The sequence below is a fragment of the Hipposideros armiger genome, unplaced genomic scaffold (genome assembly GCF_001890085.2).
Source record: "Hipposideros armiger isolate ML-2016 unplaced genomic scaffold, ASM189008v1 scaffold_740, whole genome shotgun sequence".
NCBI lineage: Eukaryota > Metazoa > Chordata > Mammalia > Chiroptera > Hipposideridae > Hipposideros > Hipposideros armiger.
In genome coordinates this window covers 428,618-448,503 of record NW_017732090.1, presented here as the reverse complement: position 1 = coordinate 448,503, position 19,886 = coordinate 428,618, and the positions used below count along the sequence as shown (strand labels likewise).

Here is a 19,886-nt window from a genome sequence, read left to right as displayed (position 1 = left end):
AAAGAGGAAGTTTGAATGTGGATGATGGAGTTGGTGCAGGTTCTGCCTAATCAAATCCCAGACCCTGAGAACCCTGACATTCTAGATGTTATTTAAAGGCTGTGCATAAACCAGTTACTGGGCCAAGGTAGGTGCAGGGAAACTCATGAAGGGAAAAACTGGCCATTCATCCAGACTCCCACTCTTCAAAGAAAGGCCTTGTGGTCTTTCCCAGGTGCATGGGAAAGTTCTCATGTAAACTTTCATTAGAAAGCTAAGAATAGCTGCTTTGTAGAGGCAGCTGGAAGTGCTACAGCACTCACTCCCTGTCTCCTTTCCCCCAAAATCATGGTGTAACACATCAAGTTATCTTACAGAAAGTGGCTTATATATTAATACAACTGCAATTCAAGGTTTATGTATCAAGATGGCATCTCACAATACAATTTAATCTAAGACATTGTGAAATTAAACCGCTTTTAGGTAAAAGTCAGAGTTTATAACATAAATATCCCTAGTACGCTGGGACTAGTTTTCTAATAAATTTTCAAATCCCTGGTCTAGAAAGTATTCATTAAAGACTTTCCATGGCTACAGAGAACATTTTGATGACTGCCAGATGGGAGGGGGATTGGGGGGATGGGTGAAAAAAAAGAAGAGATTAAGAAGTACAAACTTGTAGTTGCAAAATAGTCATGGGGATGTAAAGTACAGCATAGAGACTATAGTGAATAATACTGTAATAACTATGTATGCTGTCAGATGGGTGCTACTGGGGCAATCACTTCACAAGCTATATAATGTCTAATCACTATGTTGTACACCTTAAATTAATATAATATTGTATGTCAACTGTAATTGAAAAATAGAAAAAAAAAAAAAACTTTCCAGAATCCGATATTAAGCCTTTGGTATTGCAAATGAAAGTGCTTGAAGAAACAAAGTTCAGTATTAAAAAAAAAAAAAAAAATTAACAACAACAAAAAAACCCAGTAAAATTCAATACCATAAGCATTTTAATTGAGTTTCTCTTTAGCCTATTTCTCATAACAGTATAACTTGCTCTAATAAAGACAGCCAGGACCACAAGTTAAACTAGGAGACCTACCTGATCAAGCCATAGGATCATAATCGGTTAGAACTACATGGAGACTCAAGAGATCATGCACTGTACTCAGCACACACCCTTACACCCTGCTCCCCCCACTCCTACTTTAAAGGCTAAGAGACTGAGGCCCAGAGAGTTTTGAAGAGAGGTCCAAGGTGACCTCCTCTTTAGAGGAGCCAAGAGCAATGCCCACCTCTTTCTACTCCTCCTCCATTCTTTCTTCAACTCTGGAATTCCATCTCACCTTCTCAACCAAACCACGTAACTTTTACCCCAGAAATAGCTCCCCAAAAGATAAAAATAATTCACATTCCAGGATGTACCTCTCCCTGCTGGACAAACCAGAACAGTGTACCACCAGCAAGCTTGCTGCCACTTCATTCAGCCATGCATGCATCACTTCCAACAAACCTTTATCAAGCACCGCCTATGTGCAAGGCCGTGTATCAGACTCTGAGGGGAATACAGAACGGAAGAAGTGCCTTTCAGTCTTAAAAGTGAATTGTAAGTGAAATAAAATGCACATGTATATCAATCACACAGAATGTGATGAGCCCAACAAGAGAATTCCATTTTAAACAGGAGATGAGGTGGAGGGAGAACATTTATGGCTGCAGGGAGGAGAGAAGGCCTCCCAGAGGAGCTATTTTGTCAGAGCTGGGCCTTGACAGACGGACAGAATAACAATGGGCACAGTGTGATAAATCAGGGAAAATCTACTGGGGAAAAAAAAAATAGGAGAAGGAAGACAAAAGACATAAGCAAAGGAAGCAGTAAAGAGCCTTGTTTGGCTATTGCTTAGAATAAATAAAGAGAAGTGGTAAGAAATAAAACCTGGAAGTTAGACTGTGGGCAAAATGTCAGAGGTTAAGCTGACAGTCTCAGAGACACCTTCCTGGGCAACCTCTCCTTCCACTGCCCTGTGTAGCCCTCTACACAAGGCACAGCATTAGGTACAGGAACCAGTGGTTCATGCATCTATTAATTCTTTTGTTCATCAGGCCACTCATGCACCAGGCACTGTCCCAGGCACTGCGGGTGCACAAAAGGAACCAAGTCCTTGCTGGCATAAATCTTGCATCCTAGTGAAGGGGACAGCCAACTAACAATGACTGTGTTATGTGATAAGTACTATGAGAAAGAACGAAGCCAGGTGGGAAGAGAAGGGGACACTCAGGAGAGATCTGAATGAAGGCAATGACCATGAAGATGCATCTTATGTAAACAGAAGGGAGAAGCCAGGCCAATGACCAGGAGACAATGTGTGAGGCACACTGGGAACACAGGAACACCAGCAAGCATGGCGAGAGCCGATGGAACCAGGGGACAGTGATGGTATGAGAGCAACTGTGACCCAAGAGAGAGCCAGGGCCAAGACCACCCAGGGCCTACAGGTCACTGAAGGTGCACAGAGCCCTGTCTGCCAGGGCTACTTAAGGCCAGAGACCCACCTTACTTGACTATATATCCTGAGGCCCTTCTGCCAGGCACAGAATAGTGTTCAACCAATAACTGCTATGGATAGTGCTTTGAAGTCAGTGACATGAGGCTCAGAGCCAGGCTCAAACTAGAGAGTCACAGAGTACCTGGATGAGGAGGAGGTGGTATCAGCTAATGCAGAACCCTCTTTGCCTTAAGAAATAACAACTATTTTTGGGCCGGCCAAGTGGCGCATTGGTTAAGAACTGGCTTGGGACGCCAAAGGGCCCTGGTTTGGATCCCACTATGAGGGCCAGTGACACTGCCCTCCACAGCTAAGATGCTGAACAACAGCTCAACCTGGAGCTGGGCTGCCATGAGTCGCCTGCGACCATGTAGGCTACAGCCCCTGCTGCAGTGGGTTGCCATGGGCTACCGTGTGTAGCCAGCAGCCAGCGTGAGCGGCCAGCAGCCGCAGTGAGCGGCCGTCCAGAAGCCGGCGACTGATGTGCCTCGCCCGGGAAGAGCGCAATGATGGTGCCAACTTGGGCCAGTGAAGCAACGTCCTCCACAACTAGACTGAAGAACAAAACGACAGCAACTTATCTGTTCCCCTTCCCCCAATTCCCCAAGAAAATCTTTAAAAAAAAAAATAAATAAATAACAACTTTTGGTGCTTCCCACATTCTCAAGATGAAAGTAATTAACTGTAGCAAATGTAGAAAAACAGGTAAGTCCCTTACATTGAATGCCCCATCTTGGTATACACATATGCAGCCTTTAGCCTTCACAGCCATATACATGCACACATGAATGAGGGCCTACAACAGAGTCTATTTTGTAAACTTTTCCTCTTAATACATACCTTAGACAAATCCCCAAATCATTAACTATTATTCTATAACAGTTTAATATCATGCAATTCTATAATAGACATACACCATGACTTATGTAAGCAATCTCATATTGTTGAGCATGTACATGGTAGATGATTCTGACAAAACAGTTTGGTAGGATCTAAGCTGGGTAGCCTAAGGAAAGGCTGGTTTAAGAAAAGAAAAGCTGCACAAATTCTTGGACAGAGGGACAGAGAGCAGAGAAGGGAAGCTTGAAGATGTGGAAAAGAGTTAAAATGCACTACAGCTCCTCCGCCTTGACAATATATCGTTGAAGTGCTTTGCAAGTCTGCTTCACTCATTTGTACTCCTTTGATATTGCACATTGAAAGACAAAATGCTAGCACGCCTAATCAGGCTATGCTTGAAATGTGCACCTCCATATTGGCCTGGGGAGCACCTTTTGTATCTCCACAGGCCCATCTATCCACTCCCAGTTCGCCACTGTCATGTCTTTTCTTTTTTAGGTCTTTAAACCTTCCTTCCTTTACTTTTTACTTCTCTCTCTGTCTCTCTCTTCATTCCTCCCCTTGTTGCTTGAATATAAGGAGCAGCTGCCACTAAATAAAGAATCCAGATGGGTGTGGGTTTAGCTTAGAAAATAAGCAAGTGGGAAAGATTTATATAAGTGGATTAATTGCAACATAATCAACAATTTATGTGAAACAAATAAATATGCCCCAAAGTATTTAATGATTAAGTCAGAGTTACATTATGATATAAACACAGAATTAAGACTTGTACTCAGTGACATGGGAAAAAGCTCACAATAAAATGTTAAAACAAAATCAGAATATAAAACTGTATATCTAGTGTGATCTCAATACTATTTTTTAAAAATACTCTTTATACTGCATAACTACAATATCTTATGTACAATCATATATATATATACACTATAAAAAATAAGTAAATATTATAAATGTAAAGCAATCATTATTTTTTGGTGGAAGAATCATGAATGCTTGTGATTACTTTATTCACTCCTGAATGTTTTACATTTTTGTAATAAGCATTTCAATTTATGAGACAGGCTACCTGTTTCAAAATTTTTCTTAATCTACTCTGATTATAGCAACCATTTCACTTCCGTTTTGCTTCCACGAATCTCTGGTTCATTTCCATTTATTTCCAACAATGATGATGATTAACCTTAGAAAATCATAAGCTATAGGGGTTGTTGGTGGTGACTAAACATCTGATGTCACTGACGTGGGACACAGCTATTCGAGGTTAGAACTATGTTCTGTGATAAAAGGAAATGAAAGTGCCTCATCAGGGCACAGCAATTCTCTATTTCACACACACACACACACACACACACACACACACACACACACACACACACATTCAATCAACAAAGTAGGTGGATTTCTCAAACCGCCTACTTATAAATGGGAATACAGTAGTAAGAAAGTCAGACCCTTTTACTTTACCACTAAATATGCAGACCTAGAGTAGACAAATAGTTGTACCAACAGACACAACTACCAACTATTTAAAGTTCTACCAAGAATGAACAGCCAAGGAAATGAAATTTGGATTGGGGTTTGCAGGATCTCTATGAGGAAGTCATTTAAGCTGAGATTTTAGGGACTATGTAGGGTTTAGCCATGTGAAGAGCTGGTAGACACATGGATGAGTGTTCCAGGAGGAAACAGCATGTGCAAAGACCTGGAAGCAAGAATGAATAGGTACAACTGGAACCTTTTACTGAATCAGCAACAAGCTCTAATCAAATGAGTTAAAAGTACGGAGAGCTTATGGTATGTAATCAAGTGAACTCAATATGTTACTTGAAAGGAAAACCATGATGTCAGGTAGGACTAAAGGAAGTCTACTCCCTTCCAGCCTTGCCCATAACTACCATTCATCATTTCAGTAGGAAGTCTCATTTCCTCCGTTGACCTTTACAATTCAGCTTGCGATTGTGCATAAAGCGAGTGAAGCACAATGCAAATCTAAAGTAACTGGATAAAGATGAATTGTTCTTTAAATTCTGCAGCTCATCTTTCTGCCTACTTTGAAAACAGGAAACAAAGGGAGCTCATCATTTAAAATGGCTCACAGTGAAATAATATTCAAGGACAAAAACAAAAGAAACAGCAAAGTCAGTAATTAACACTAATCTCTGTTAATGGAAGGAAGAAACACTTCTTTCAGTTGCTTTCATCACAAGTTCCCCATGACTGTGTATCTTAACAAGCTTTTAAAGGCACTCTACTGCAACTGTAAAGTTAGCAAATGGTCCATAAAAAAAGCAAGACAACTGAGACAAAAAGCTGGAGAGAAAATCAGGCTTGCAGCAAAGAAAACTTTTGAAAAATGAAGGCCCAATAAAATAAAGCAGCAGAGATAAACACAGTAAATAATCATCAACTAAAACACAGGCTAACTACCAAATCACCAGCAACATAAATATTGCCAACTACATGTATAAAACTTTCATGCTCAAGGTCAGCAAGAAAAAATAAAAAAGATAAAACAATTTCTAAAGTACCAGAAAGTGAAAGAGGAGAGAAAATTGAACCTAGCAGGGTACTGTACATATAGGTAACGTGACCATTCCTAGCAGGACATGCAGTCTAGACCATGACCTCACCCAGGTGTAAATCTCACCAAGTGTATCTCCAGCTATGTAGAATCCTGTTTCTACATTGACATGAATTAAATAAAGGGAGAAACTGAATTCACTTAGTTCACATTTATTAGATGTCTATTAAGTTTCAGGTATTATGCTGGATGCTGAGTGAACAACAATTAGATTCTGTGCCTGTTTTCGGGAAGCGGAGAGTCATCCACAGTGAAGCTAAGGCTCTGCAAAGGGCGTAACCCCGTTAGTGATGTCTTCTGACTTTCTCCCTAATGTGATGTATACTTTCAGTTGAAGGGAGGAAGGAAGGAAATGGGGAGGGAGAACATAAGGAAGAAATGGGGAAGGGGTGGGGGATAGGAAGGAAAATGAAACTGTTTACTTTTCATATAACTGTTGACAGCTGGTGATTCAGAATCTAGCTCCTTCCAGCTTTACATTCTGAAATTCCATTCCTACTCTTACTCTGAAAGGACCAGGAAGGCTGGAGCTAACCACATGCAGCATTCTAGCACAGCATGTAGCTCAGCACAGGGCAAATGAGGTGTTTTGCTGAATCCTTGGTGATGATCAGGGTGTACCCAGGGCACACTTCTAGACAGAGCCCCTGTTAGCAGGATTCCCTAGTCTACTTCCTATGGATGCAGCTTAGAGCTGCATCCAGGAAGGTGTGCTTATATTGACAAAGTCTGCAGTTCAAGGGGATTCCTTTCCAGTTTGCAAGCAGATGGAAGCTCTGGTGGTGATATGGACAACCATTCTACAGAACAATTTGTGAACATGTATCAAGGACCTTAAACCTATATACATCCTCAGGTGTAGTATTTCATTTCTACGTTTTTTTCTTCCCTGAGGAAGCAATCATGGATAAGCACAAAGATATAGCTACAAATATGTTCACCCCAATTCCTTGTGATAGCTCAAAACTAGAGAACACAATGCCTAACAATAGAAGATAAGTGAAATAACCTATGGAATATCCATACAATGGAATATCACATGAATATTAAAATGTGGTAGGAAAATATACATGTAAGAAAAAGATATGTACGTGTGAAAAACTCTTACCAGTCCACTTTAAACCCACCTTGGTAAAAGAACATATAAATATATATAAGTATAAATGTATAGCTACATAAATGTGTATACATATATATACCCATTCACGTACACAGAGAGAAAGACATAGATGGCTAGATTGAAACAGGCAGAAGTATAGAATAGAGCAGGGATCAGCAAATTGCAGCTTGAGAGCCAAATGTGGCTCGGAAGTAAAATTGAAAAAAATAAAACTATCATAGTTTCATTTATAAAAATTTTAAAGCATATGATTCACTTAATGATGATTTCATTTGTTTTATGGCTCTCGAATAATTTTTAAATTGTTGTGAGGGACAGGACTGGCTCTTCCGTCTCAAAAGTTTGCTGACTCCTGGACTAGAACATAGAGCAACATGTTTAACTCCACAGTTAATTTCTTCTTTTTTACTTGTGATTTCTAAGTTTTCCATAATGAGCACATTCAAATAAAAAGTTAGGCTAGGGCTGGCTGAGTAGCACGTTGTTTAAGAGCTGGCTTGGGACACCAGAGGGCCCCGGTTCGGATCCCACGTATGAGGGCCAGTGACACTGCCCTCTACAACTAAGATGGTGAACAACAGCTCAACCTGGAGGTGGGCTGCCGTGAGTCGCCATCATCGGCGTAGGCTGCAGTGGAGCTGCAGTGGGCTGCCGTAAGCTACCGTGTGTGGCCGGCAGCCAGTCTAAGTGGCCGGCAGTCAGTGTGAGCTGCCAAGAGCTGCTGTGAGTGGCCGTCCAGAGGCCGGCGACCAATCTGCCTCATCCGGGAAGAGCGTAATGATAATACCAACATGGGCCAGTGAAGCAACATCCTCCACAACTAGACTGAAGAACAAAGGACAGCAACTCGTCTGTTCCCCTCCCCCAATTCCCCAATAAAAAAATCTTAAAAAAAAAAGTTAGGCTAAAAATCATTATCACTCATCTGTCTTCATCCCCTGATTGCTGGTGACTTCAGACCATCTTCAGAGTTAGGGGCCTTCCTTCCATAACTACTAAGGTCTGTGTTGGCCCTTTTGCCAATCAAATCCCATCTCAGACTGCTACACTCCATAAAACTGCTTGGATGGCTTAATAAATACAGGTCTGATTTTTTACTTCTGATTTTTTTGGTCCAAGCCCGGGTGTTCCTCCTCCTCAGAATTTAATTATTCAAATATATCCATTTAAATGAGCTCACCACTGGTTAGTACTTAGAGGGAAATAGTACACAAGTGAAAATTTCTTCCTTTATTTTCAAGACTGAAATGAACTTGGATTGTATGTAATTCTGCTTAGAGCACTTCCAAGAAGCTGTGAAAGCTTCTGTATCCTGCCAAATTAGCTGCCTGTTTGCAGTCTCAGAGCAAGACAGAGGAGCCCGAGCCATGGGCCTGATTTCTTCTTAAAGGCTGCGTCCCTGCTGAGAACAAAAGTTTCCCCTGAAGAAAATGATTTCCTGGCAGAGTCCCTGCCTGGGCGCTTCTCCAAAGTGGAGCTAACACCTAAAGGAAGTCACCAGGCTGCTTTGCCTCATTCCCAAGTTTTCTGGCCCCAAATACCACATATGTGTGTATACAAATCCCAGTTTCCAGGGAGCTTCAGATGTGGGGCAGCAAGTTCCAAAACTACGTTAGAAATGAGACACCCAACTTTTTGTGCCCAGTGGGGCTGATTCGGGTAAAATGTCCTTGGTTAGCAAAGGTTTCACTTTTAAAACCTCCAACTCTTACTATGATTCAAAGCATAGTTTTTTTAGCCATGTTTATTTGGAGAATTAATAGGTTGCCTGTTGAACAAAGACAAAAATCTGGTTGCTTTGAAAGTAAGTTGGGCCTTACTGGATACATTAATTTGTAAACTACATGTAATTCTTTCAGAGAGCTTTGGTCTAAGAGAAACTAAGTACTAAGCAGTAATTCTTTTAGTCTATTGCAAAAAAAAATAAATACTTGGCTGTATATGATACCAAAGAAAGAAAAAAAGATATGTTGATTTGTAATAGTTAAGAAAGCCACAAAACAGGGCCGGCCAAGTGGCTCAGTTGGTTAAGAGCTCGCTCAAGAGTTTGAGCTCTGAGCAACAGCAGTTCGAGTCCCGGCCCGAGCTGAGCAGCCGCTGAGCTGCCAACAGGTGGCAGGATGGCTCAGCTGAAAAAGAAAAAAAGAAGAAAAAAAGAAAGCCACAAAACATGTACTTGATAGTACATGTGTGTAAGGGAGAAACTCAAAAAGATATGGAGCAGCTAACCTAAAGAAAGTAAGTACACAGGGCCCATCTGAAGCACAAGGCACATGGAAACCCGTACATCATACATTCTGTGTGCGGAGAGCACGTCTGCTGGACACAATCCACAGCTCAACGTGCCCACTTTGTGTGAGCTTCTGGGGATTCAAAGATGAGGAAGACAAGGTTCCTGCCCACAAAAAGCCTACTGAAAAACACTCATAAGCATCAGTTAAATGAATCTGGAAAACCCTATGATAAAGGTAAGCACAAAATGCCTGCCAGAGAATACAGAGAAAGCATTTAGCTCAAACTGGAGAGGCGCATATGCTTCCTGAGGAGACAATTCCTATACTCAGCTTGAAAACTAAAGAGGACTGGCTCATGGAAGAAGAGTGGGAAGATACTACAGACAATTTTATAAAAAAGGTTTTATAGATAGGCTTGACCTCTAGAGAGGTGCAGAAGATCTGTTTTGTCTACTTAAACCCAAACGTCAAGTTCAAGGTGGAAAGTGGCAGAAGATAGTGTTGGAAAACAACATCATGGATGACTGTGTTGGAGCTTGGAAATCATCCCATAGGCACTGAGGGAGCAGGCTAGAGGCTGGGAAGAGGAGGGATTGAAGGAAGGAGAAGTCACCAGGAAGGGCTAAGGAGGGGTGCTGAGCTTCCCCTTTGGCTCAAGGTTGACTGGATTCCAGAGACAGGTCCATAAGTCTTTCCTCTGTCATGTTACAGAGGAAGTCAGGAATCACTGTCAGGGCCAGTGATATCACATCTTCTTCACTCATTCATCCACCTACAGACACTCAGGCTGTTTGCATATCTTAGCTATTATAAGTAATGATGCAATAAACATGGGGCTGCATGTATCTTTTCAAATTAGTGTTTTCGTTTTCTTCAGATAAATGCCCAGAAATAGAATTGCTGGGTCATGTGATAGTTCAATTTTTAATTTTTTGAGAAACCTCCATACTGGTTCCCATAATGGCCGTACCAGTTTACATTCCCACCAACAGAGCACATCCTCACCAGCATTTGCTGTTTGTTGGTTTTTGGATAGTAGCCACTCCAGCAGGTGGTTCGTGATATCTCATTGTGGTTTTGATTTGAATTTTCCTGATGGTTAGCAATGTTGAGCACCTTTCATATGCATGTTGGCCATCTGTATGTCTTCTTTAGAAAAATGTCTATTCAGGTCCTCTGCCCATTTTTTAATTGGATTGTTTGGGTTTTTTTGCTATTGAGTTTATGATTTCTTTACATATTTTAGATATTAACCCCATATCAGATATGATTTACAAACATTTTCTCCCATCAGTAGGCTGCCTTTTCATTTGGTTGATAATTTCCTTTGCTGCGCAGCACATTGGTCATCTAAAGAAAAAAAATCTCTCTTGCATGTTCTCCCACAGTGACAGGCAGCAAAGTTCTCGGTGAAAAGGCCCCATGGATTTGCTCAGGGTAGGGATGGAGACTGCTAAGGGTAGAGAGCTGGGAAGATAAGAGTCGCTATGGAGAGCAAATTCGAGGAGAAAAAAATTCCCAAGGGATACAGTGGGGCGTGATTTCCATCAAAAGACAGGAAAGCAGACTGGTGCTCAGGAACCTGGGGCAAGAAGCGGAAGGCGCCGTGAAATGCAAGAAGGGTCCCAACATCTTTAGCTAGAAGTAGTAATGAGAGTTTAATAAGAGACAAAGAAAGGAGGAAGGGTGGGGGGAGCTGTTACCGTTTATTAAGCAAATACTGTGTATTATGCAGTCATTAAGAAGGTTAAGAGCTATTTTGCCTAAGAGGGGGAAAGTATTAAAATCAGAAGGAGAAAAGTTTTGAAACAAGTCTGAGTAGGAGGTGCCTCATCAATTCTTTTCTAATTTCCGTTTGCTAAAACTGGTCCTACAAAGGTGACAAGTCAAATATGGAGTAAGGGACAACAAACTCTGCACTCTTCACCAGTGCTTAGCCACCTACTGATCACAGATTCCATGAATAGTTGGTGCCTTGTGAGAGGACTCACAACACTGAGATGCAGAGCACTGAGAGGCATGGGTCTGGACTGAACTGCACAGCTTTCTTTAATGAAAGACATCCCGGAGTAATCTAAGTGTCCCATGTGCAAATGCTACTGGTGTCCTGATTTCTGGCAGACTTCAAAATGTCTTCCCTGTGCACTAAATCCTGCTCTGAGGTGACTTGGCCCCTGTCCGTCTTACTGACCGGAGCCCCAACACAGGACTGGACAGATGATGGACCCTCAAACAGCAGCTGAATGGATGAGGAAAAAGTGGTAGAACTTGTGAACATCTGTTTTATTCACCAGGTGGTTTATTCAACCACCTTCATCCTGTGCTTTTGACAGGCTGCGCAGACCCCAGCTTTCCCCGCAGAGCATGTGGTGGCTGACAGAATATTCAAATGAACAGTCACTTATGGGAGGAAGTTCTTTCGCCTGGAGCCCAGTTTTTCAAGGTTGTACTCATTATCCTCCCTGCTTCCTGACAACCTGCTCTTCCTTCTGTATTTGATTTTGGCTGGGTAGCACGCAACCCTCAACCAATTATTTAAGCCAGAAAATGGAAATCGGCATCTTCATTTCCTACATCTAATTAATCATCCGGCCTCATTACTTCCTGCCCCAAAAACCTCTACAGCCCAGCTTTCTTCTAAGTTCCTTCCACTGCTGCCTCAGTTCAAGTCTTTACCTCAAGTGTCCTTCCCATCACTTCAGTGCCCTTGTGACTCAGCCACCAGAGTGATCCCTTCAATGCAAAGGTGATCACGTCTCTCCTTGGCTAGAAACACTTCTTGGATTCCAACCATTGATTGGATTTTGAGATACATATGAATGAGCTGGTTGAACTGAACTTGGCAGAGCTTGAGCGAGGTCATCAGGAAATTGATCCTTGTTAGGCTGACGTTCACCATTTGATTACTATATTTATTGGGGGGACTAAGTTTTGAGATTTTCTTTCTTTCTATATTTCCAAACACTATTTTCCATATTGGACATGCTTCAGAAAATGGAAGGAAAAAAAAAAAAAAGAAATAGCACAATGAATACCACCTCACACCCATCAGGATGGTTACTATTATTATTATTTATAAAAAAATGATGCAAAAAAAACAGAAAACAAGTGTTGGCTAGGATTTAGAGAAATTGAAACCCTTGTTCATTATTGGTGGGAATGTCAAATGAATGGTAAAGCTGCTTTGGAAAACAGTATGGCAGTTTCTCTAAAAATTAAAAGCAGAATTACTAAATGATCTAACAATTTCACTTCTGGGTATATACCCAAAAAACTGACAGCAGGGACTCACACAGTATTTGTATACTCATGTTCATAACAGCATTATTTACAATATGTAGAAGCAATCTAAGTGTCCATCGACAGATGAATGGATAAACAAGGTGTGGTTTATCCAATGGAATATCACTCAGCCTTAAAAAAAGGAGAAAGTTTTGATATACGTTACAACACGGATGGACTTTGAAGACATTATGCTAAGGGAAATAAGCCAGTGACAAGAAGACAAATACTATATGAGTACACTTACATGAGACACCTAACAGTCAAATTCCTAATATAAAAAGCACTTTGGTGATTGCCAGGGATTAGGGGCAGGAAGGAATGGGGAGTTGTAGTTTGATGGGTACAGAGCTTCAGTTTTATAAGGTGAAACGAGTTCTGGAAATTAGCTGCACAACAATGTGAATGCACTTAAAACTACAAGAGTGTACACTTAAAAATGGTTAAGATGGTAACTTTTACGTCAAGTGTATTTTACCACAATTAAAAAGAAAAAAGAGTGAAGAAATGAGTTACCAAATGCTTCTGAGTATATAGAAAATAATTCTGTTTTATTTGAGGCCATACATTTAAATCATAATCATAAGTTCTGAACATGCTAACCAGAATTTATGAAAATATAACACATACACAGGTACCATGAATGTGCCTACAGAACCTAACCTGCAGTCTCTCTCCTACTTATAACCCATCCTACCTAAACCCCAAAGTGCATCTCCCCAAAGAGCAGCCCTGTTGATCAAAACCAAACTACAAATCTCCATGCCCGGCTTTCAGCGTGCTCCCCAGCCAGGCATCAATCTGCAGGTTCTGATTATCTCTTCCTAACCCTGAGCATAACTCTCTCCTTCCAGAACCCATCTGGTTTGCTCCTGAAAGATTCTTCTCCCAGAATTTCTTCTCTGCAGTCTGCCTCTCCTACCTGCCAGTATCTCAGGGCCCAGCACAGAATCCAATTCATTTGTGAATCTTGGAGACAATTCTTAAGCAGAGCTGAGGCAAGTGACTCGGGATTCCTCAGGGGTGGGTGTCCAGGACCAAATCTTTGGTTAATATTCCTCCCTGCTTTGCTCTCCAAGCTAAGGCATTATTATAGACTTCTAACACCTTCAAGTCCTCAACTATGGAGAAGAAAGCACTAGACCAGAAGCTTCTGAGAGGCAGCTTATAAGCCCTGCTATCCCCTCCATAATACCCTTCCCCTGACATGGGCTCTGGCTATTCTCTATAAGCTATGTGTGGCTATGAGAGAGAGCAGAGCACAGTAAAAATTGGGGAAGATGTTATCATAGGGAAAAATGCTTGGTCTCCAGAAGGTTTGAGGATAAGTTGGTTTCTATGCATTAGGCTTATGGCAGAGTCCATGATGCTGGCTAGAGGTGATCTCAGTGTCAAGAAAGATTCCTTCTGGAAGTCTCCAGTTTTCTTTTACCCAACACATTACAAGGTAGAGCTACATGAAGAGAATCCCTTCCTAGGCACTTCCCACCATTCCTTTCTCACTGGACCTCCAGAAGACGTGCTACTTACACCACTGCTCTTTGTCCCGAGTCACAGATGGCCTTGCCTTCACTCTAAGTGGGTTCAAATGCAGGTGTCAGTTTTCCTAGCAGAGACAACACTGCCACTGCCACTGACAGATTCTCCACACACAGCAGACTCTCCATAAATATGTGCTGAACTGTTGAAGCATCTCAGTCCTACTTGTCCGTCTTAAGAAACTAACATGCTCTTGTATCTAAGCAGTTTATTATCCAGATTTAAATAACAACTACTTAGCCAGGGTCTAAGCAGTAAACATATATCTTTCAATGTCCTTCCAGCTTATCGCATGGTGCTTAATTTAGACTGGGAGTATTTACACTGTAACATCAAAAACGTATACAGAGCATGGCTATAGCTTTAATTCTACTTCATTTTGCAGAGTTGCTAGAGCAATCAGCTGCACAAGGTGTCTGCTTCTTATAAATGAGAGTAGGAAATTTTTCTCCAATTATGTTTTAATTCATGGGCAATTATTCTCTATAGCAGGTGACAAGTTTAGGGGAGCATGAAGTCAGGGAGATGAAGTATTAAGTAATTTTAATCTGAATTTTTACAAATGAGTATTATAGGGGTGGCAGAGACAAAATGTGTCTGTTAACTGAAGCCAGGTGAACAAAAGGCAAAATGGTAGCATCATATGCCTCTAGAACCGTCTTCTCAGCCACCTGTAATGCAGTCTAAAACAGACAGTTTCTCGCTTGAATGCTCTGACCACCTGGGTCTATTCCTCATTTTATCAAGAGGCCCTCTTCCCACATTTTGCGTATAGATCCTGAACATGACCTTGAGATTATTCCAAAACTGCAGTGTCATTTGGGAGTTGACCCACACCACAAAAACACATTCCTCTGCATAATATGCCATTTTCTGCTATTTCAAACACCCAATACCCAGGGAAATTTCCTTCTTAATCTGTTTGCTAAACATTTACTAAGTATATTTTGTAAATGACACTTTAAAATACAGAAATTAATAAGACAAGCCTTTATCCTTGAGAAACTTCTAATCTAATAGGAAAGACATTCACATAAGCCAAATTTTTACCCAAAAGGCAGCCCACGCTGGTCCTCCCTATCTTCCACACATCTCAGGAATGGACACATAGTCTTCCCAGTTGTTTAAATCCAAAACCTGGGAATCACTCTTGATTCCAAGTTACTCCATCTCTATGGCCACCACCCAGATCCAAGCCACTATCCCCTTTCCTTAGACTAAGGAAATAGCTTTCTAAATGGTTTCTTAGGGGCAGCCGAGTGGCTCAGTTGGTTAAGAGTTTGCTCAAGAGTGCGAGCTCTGAGCAACAGGGTCACCAGTTCGATTCCTGGCTCTAGCTGAGCTGCCGCTGATGAGCTGTCAACAGGTGGCAGGATGGCTCAGCTATTAAAAAAAAAAAAAAGGTTTCTTGCTGCTATGCTCCTTTCTCCCAATGACAGACATACATCCTACTTATAGTACACACATCTTCAGGTCACTCTCCTTCTTAAAACCCTCTAACGGTTCCCTAGCACTTAGAAAAGCGTCAACTCCTTCGATGGCCTACCAGGCCCTACATTAGCTGGCCCTTGACTCACCTCCTACCGCTCTTTTCCTACCACAGTCTCTCTACTCAGACCCTCTTTCTGCTTCTCGTTTTTAAGCCCTTGTTTTGTCCTCTGCCTGAAATACTCTCCTCTCTCCCTCTTTCTGCTGCAGGAGTGTCACCTCTCTCCACTCAAGTCTTAGATTAAACATCCCCTCCTCAGGAAGCCTTCCCTGATCACTCCAACAAATACTGCCCCAAGACTGTCTTATTTTATGTTAATTTCATTTTCTCTTTCTGCATTTATTTGTAAATTGCCTGTGACTGCTGCTCTCCCACAGCGCGCTATAAACTGACTTCATTGGTGGTGTTGGCAACTGTGCCACTGCTAGGACCTGCCTGCTTCGCAGGAGGGGCTCAGAACGGACTTGTTGAGAGATGAGTGTTCATTACAAAGAACAAAATAAAGATGACTAAATGTATCAATGCACCATAAGGAAGGGACACTTAGTTTTCATCAGGAGGAGAAAAGCTGGAAACAGCTTTCAGAAGAGAGATCTTATGTGTTATAGGACAAGGGAGTGCATCTTTAAAAGCACCCCAGGATCTGAAACTAGAAAGGAAGAACCCCAAAGGCACGGCTAGTCCAGGGGAATCTAAGCAATGAGCATGGTACCCAACATGGCTGGTGCTCAGATGCATGAAGGGATGCGCTGAGAAGAGCATAGTGAAGAGTCGAGTGACACACTAAGGGGGTGGAGTTTTATTTGTTAGACCATGGAAAGTAACTGAAAAGGGTTTGAGGATTAAAATTAGTACACTCTGACCTATATTTTATAAACACTGAGAAAAATTGTTTTAACTTAAAAACTAGCAAAGAACAAAAAATGGTATCACTTTTAAGAGGACCACATATTCTACTGTATTGGGAATAAAGAAGGATTTAGATCCATTTATAATCAAGAGAAAGAGGGGCTCACAGTTGGTGACCCTCTATCTCAGGGAATAGGCCGACTGCAGAACAATTTTTGACTTTCAAAGGCACTAAACAGCTATATAACATTTCCAAATGGTTTCAAAGTAGAAGGTACCACCATCAAGGATAATAAAGCTGGTGCCTGGGTTCCAGAATTGGAACTCAGTTCCAGGCCAGAAGACGACTCCAAGCAAGCACTGTTCATATCCCAGAACACCTGAATTAGTCCAACAATATTGAACAGATGGGTCACACTATGTAAACTGAAATTCACCCTACAGACCTGCATATTACATTAAAGTTAAACAAAGTGAGCATATGAATGATTCAACCTAGTCATGATAAAAAGAGGTTGCTAAAATTACTGTGAGGAATTAAAGACCTACAACGAAACATGCCTTCCGAAGTAATGGTAATCCATTGCTCTGAGGGGCTTTTACCAATATGCCTTATTTCAAGATTTATTTAATGAGCACAACTCTCCTCAATAACCACATAATAGATGGAAGGGCTGACTGGTACAAACAAAGGCTGACACAAGGGAGTCAACCGCTTGCTTATACTTCCAGAAGTTCTGGAGGGAGGGAGAGACCCAGGAGCCTTTAGCAGCCCTAGTGTTGCGCTATCTGGCTTTTTACATTTTTTTTTAAAACTCAAGCAAGGTGTAACATCTGGGCTTCAGCTAACCTATAAAAGAAAAAATCCAGAAAGATGATCAAAGGTCCCTGCCAATTTTAAACTCCTATGATATAACTACAAAGAAATTCCTTTGAGGCATGTCTGCTTTCCATGAACCAGAGAGAGTACTGACTTGCGCTGAAGGAGGGAATGCCATTGGGCCAGTGTTTATGAGAAATGCTGAGCCGGGCGCCACGGGCAATGGAACTGGCTCCAGGTCTGAATAAGCCCCCAACTGGAGAAAGGCAGGTGGTAACATGGTCAGAGTACAGGCTGGAAATCAGAGACCTGGACTTATACCACAACTCTAGCTACAAAACCATGGGCGAGCAAACCTACATAAATTCTATGTGAAATGGGGATAGAGTCATCGTGAGAATTAAGAGAGACAGTGGATACAAGGTGCTTAGCACAGTGCCTAGCATACAGTCGCTACTGAATAATGACAATTCTAGAAGATGTTGTCAGTTTTATTTCACTTATTTAGCTATTAGATTTACCTCCATTGGTTTACATGACATTCTCCTCATAGGAAGGATATCTTATGGAACCTCACAAAACTAGAAACGATCCCCAAAATCCTTTCATCTAGTTCCCTGTGTTTAGACATTTGCACTATTACCACCATTTCACTGATGAAACCACAAAGGACCTGAGTAGTTAAGCTGATTGCCTGAGGTGATCTGGTGATGAAGTCCATTTAAAACTCTATCATTTGAGTCCTCAGGGAATCCCCAGGGCTTGGAAGTTGTCAACATAATTTTCTGGACTATTCTGTGCTCTAAGAATCAAAGTTGTCTCTGTTATTACAATAAATTTATAAAATGAGATGAAAGTGCCTCAGCCAAAGAGAGATCGTGCACTGAGTAATCAAAGTGCCAACTCTAAAATATTAGACAGTTATGAAAATGATAATGAAGCCTGTAACAACCCTCACTAATGCTTATTATGCTGTTTAGCAAAATCAAAAAAAAATTCAGAATATGTAATCTCATTTATGTTGTGATTATAACTAAGTAAAATTGTGTACATATATAGCAAGGGCTGGAAAGGAACTTGGAAAATGGCTATGGCTGATTTGATAAGGAGGCATGATTGCGTAAGTTTTATTTTTAGCTAGTGACTTTAATGGAGCTGACACAATAGACACCACCACAGTGATAATCACAGGAAAAAGATACTGCTGTTCACTCACCCGGGGTTGTATAACATGACTGTGGAGAGGTTCTCACAGGACTTCGAGAGGTCAGTCATGGACAAGCTGAAGGAGGATAGAAGGCCACTCTAAGAGCAGACACAGGGCAGAGTGGTTACCTTAGCAGATAGAGGCCAGTGCTCTGGACTGAATGCTTTCAACTTGAGAAGCAATGAAATGCATACACTTTTCGATAGCATGCATACCAGCTGGTCTATCTGAGGATGGCACATCAGGGACAGTCTCAACCCAAACCCTCAGCTAAGCTGAGCAGGGCCCTAGCATGCTTAGACTGGGAAAACCAACCAGGAACTCCACACCCTGATGGTCTCCCCAACCATGCTGCATCAAAGTGGAAGGGAGGGCATGATCTCTTTACCATCCTCATTCCCTGGCAGGAGCACTGTCCCGTTATCAGCACCACTCAAGTACACTTCTTGAGTGATACAGACAGAGGGGGGACAGGTGAAGAGAGACCAAAAAATAAGGGCTTGACCTGCTTTGCTTCCATGGAAAGCTATTGGCAACATATTTTCTGCAACTATTGACCAAAATGGATCCTCCAGGAAGACCCTGGACTGGAACAGATAAGAGGCTTCAATGGTAGAACTAGCAGCCTGGACGAGGCTGAGGTTTGCAGCTTTCTCGTTATTTCCCATCTACAGCACTGGCAACCATGGGCAGCCCTTATGAAACTAGGCTGAGATGTGGGGCTGTGCAACTCTGGTGAAGGGCAAACACTTCCGGGTCGGCTGGTCAGGGCTGCAGCCCCGACTCTCCACTTGCTGTCTCAGGAACAAGTTTGTCTGTTTCTCACCTTTATCATCTGTGACATGAGGGTAGTAGCAGCTGCTGCACAGATAAAGCAGTAGAACATATGTGGAAGTTTTGTCCAGTGCCTCGCTCAAAAAAATGTTAGCTGTAGTCTTTATTATCTTCCTAAGTCTAAGGACAGCACAACGTCCCTAGGCAGATCTCGCTCCATCTCATTTCTTCCCCTTCTCTCTGGTCCTCTGCCCATCTTCCTCATCCAGCATTTAAAGTGCCCTCAGGATAGCCCCATCCAACCAAGATGAAGTCTCTCCCCATTGTCCTAAACTCACGCTCTGCTTCACACCCCAATCAAAAGCCCTATTTGATAGGGCTCAAAATAAAAAGTGAGCAAACTTTTGGATGAAAGTATTTTGACATCGGGCTAACTCCTAAACAGATGCTCATAAGTGGAAGCCACTCTCTACTTAATGCACGATGGTGCCCAATTCCTTTGTAGGGGTGGATGGTTGAAGAGAAGGATCTAGAAGGAGCCATTTCTCCTGCTCTAGACTTTACTTGCTAACCCTCCTACTTCATCAGCCAATCATCTGCTGGAAAACAAACTCCCT

At 41.8% G+C, this 19,886-nt stretch overlaps 1 protein-coding gene across 1 annotated transcript in view; it reads right to left on the bottom strand.

Annotated features, from left to right (window-relative positions):
- KIF16B (kinesin family member 16B) overlaps positions 1-19,886 on the bottom strand; it is a 169,027-nt gene that overhangs the window by 121,636 nt on the left and 27,505 nt on the right. Inside the window, exon 4 of the mRNA XM_019627768.1 lies at positions 18,505-18,593. Coding sequence (XP_019483313.1) covers positions 18,505-18,593 — 89 coding nt within the window. The remainder of the gene's footprint in view (positions 1-18,504; positions 18,594-19,886) is intronic.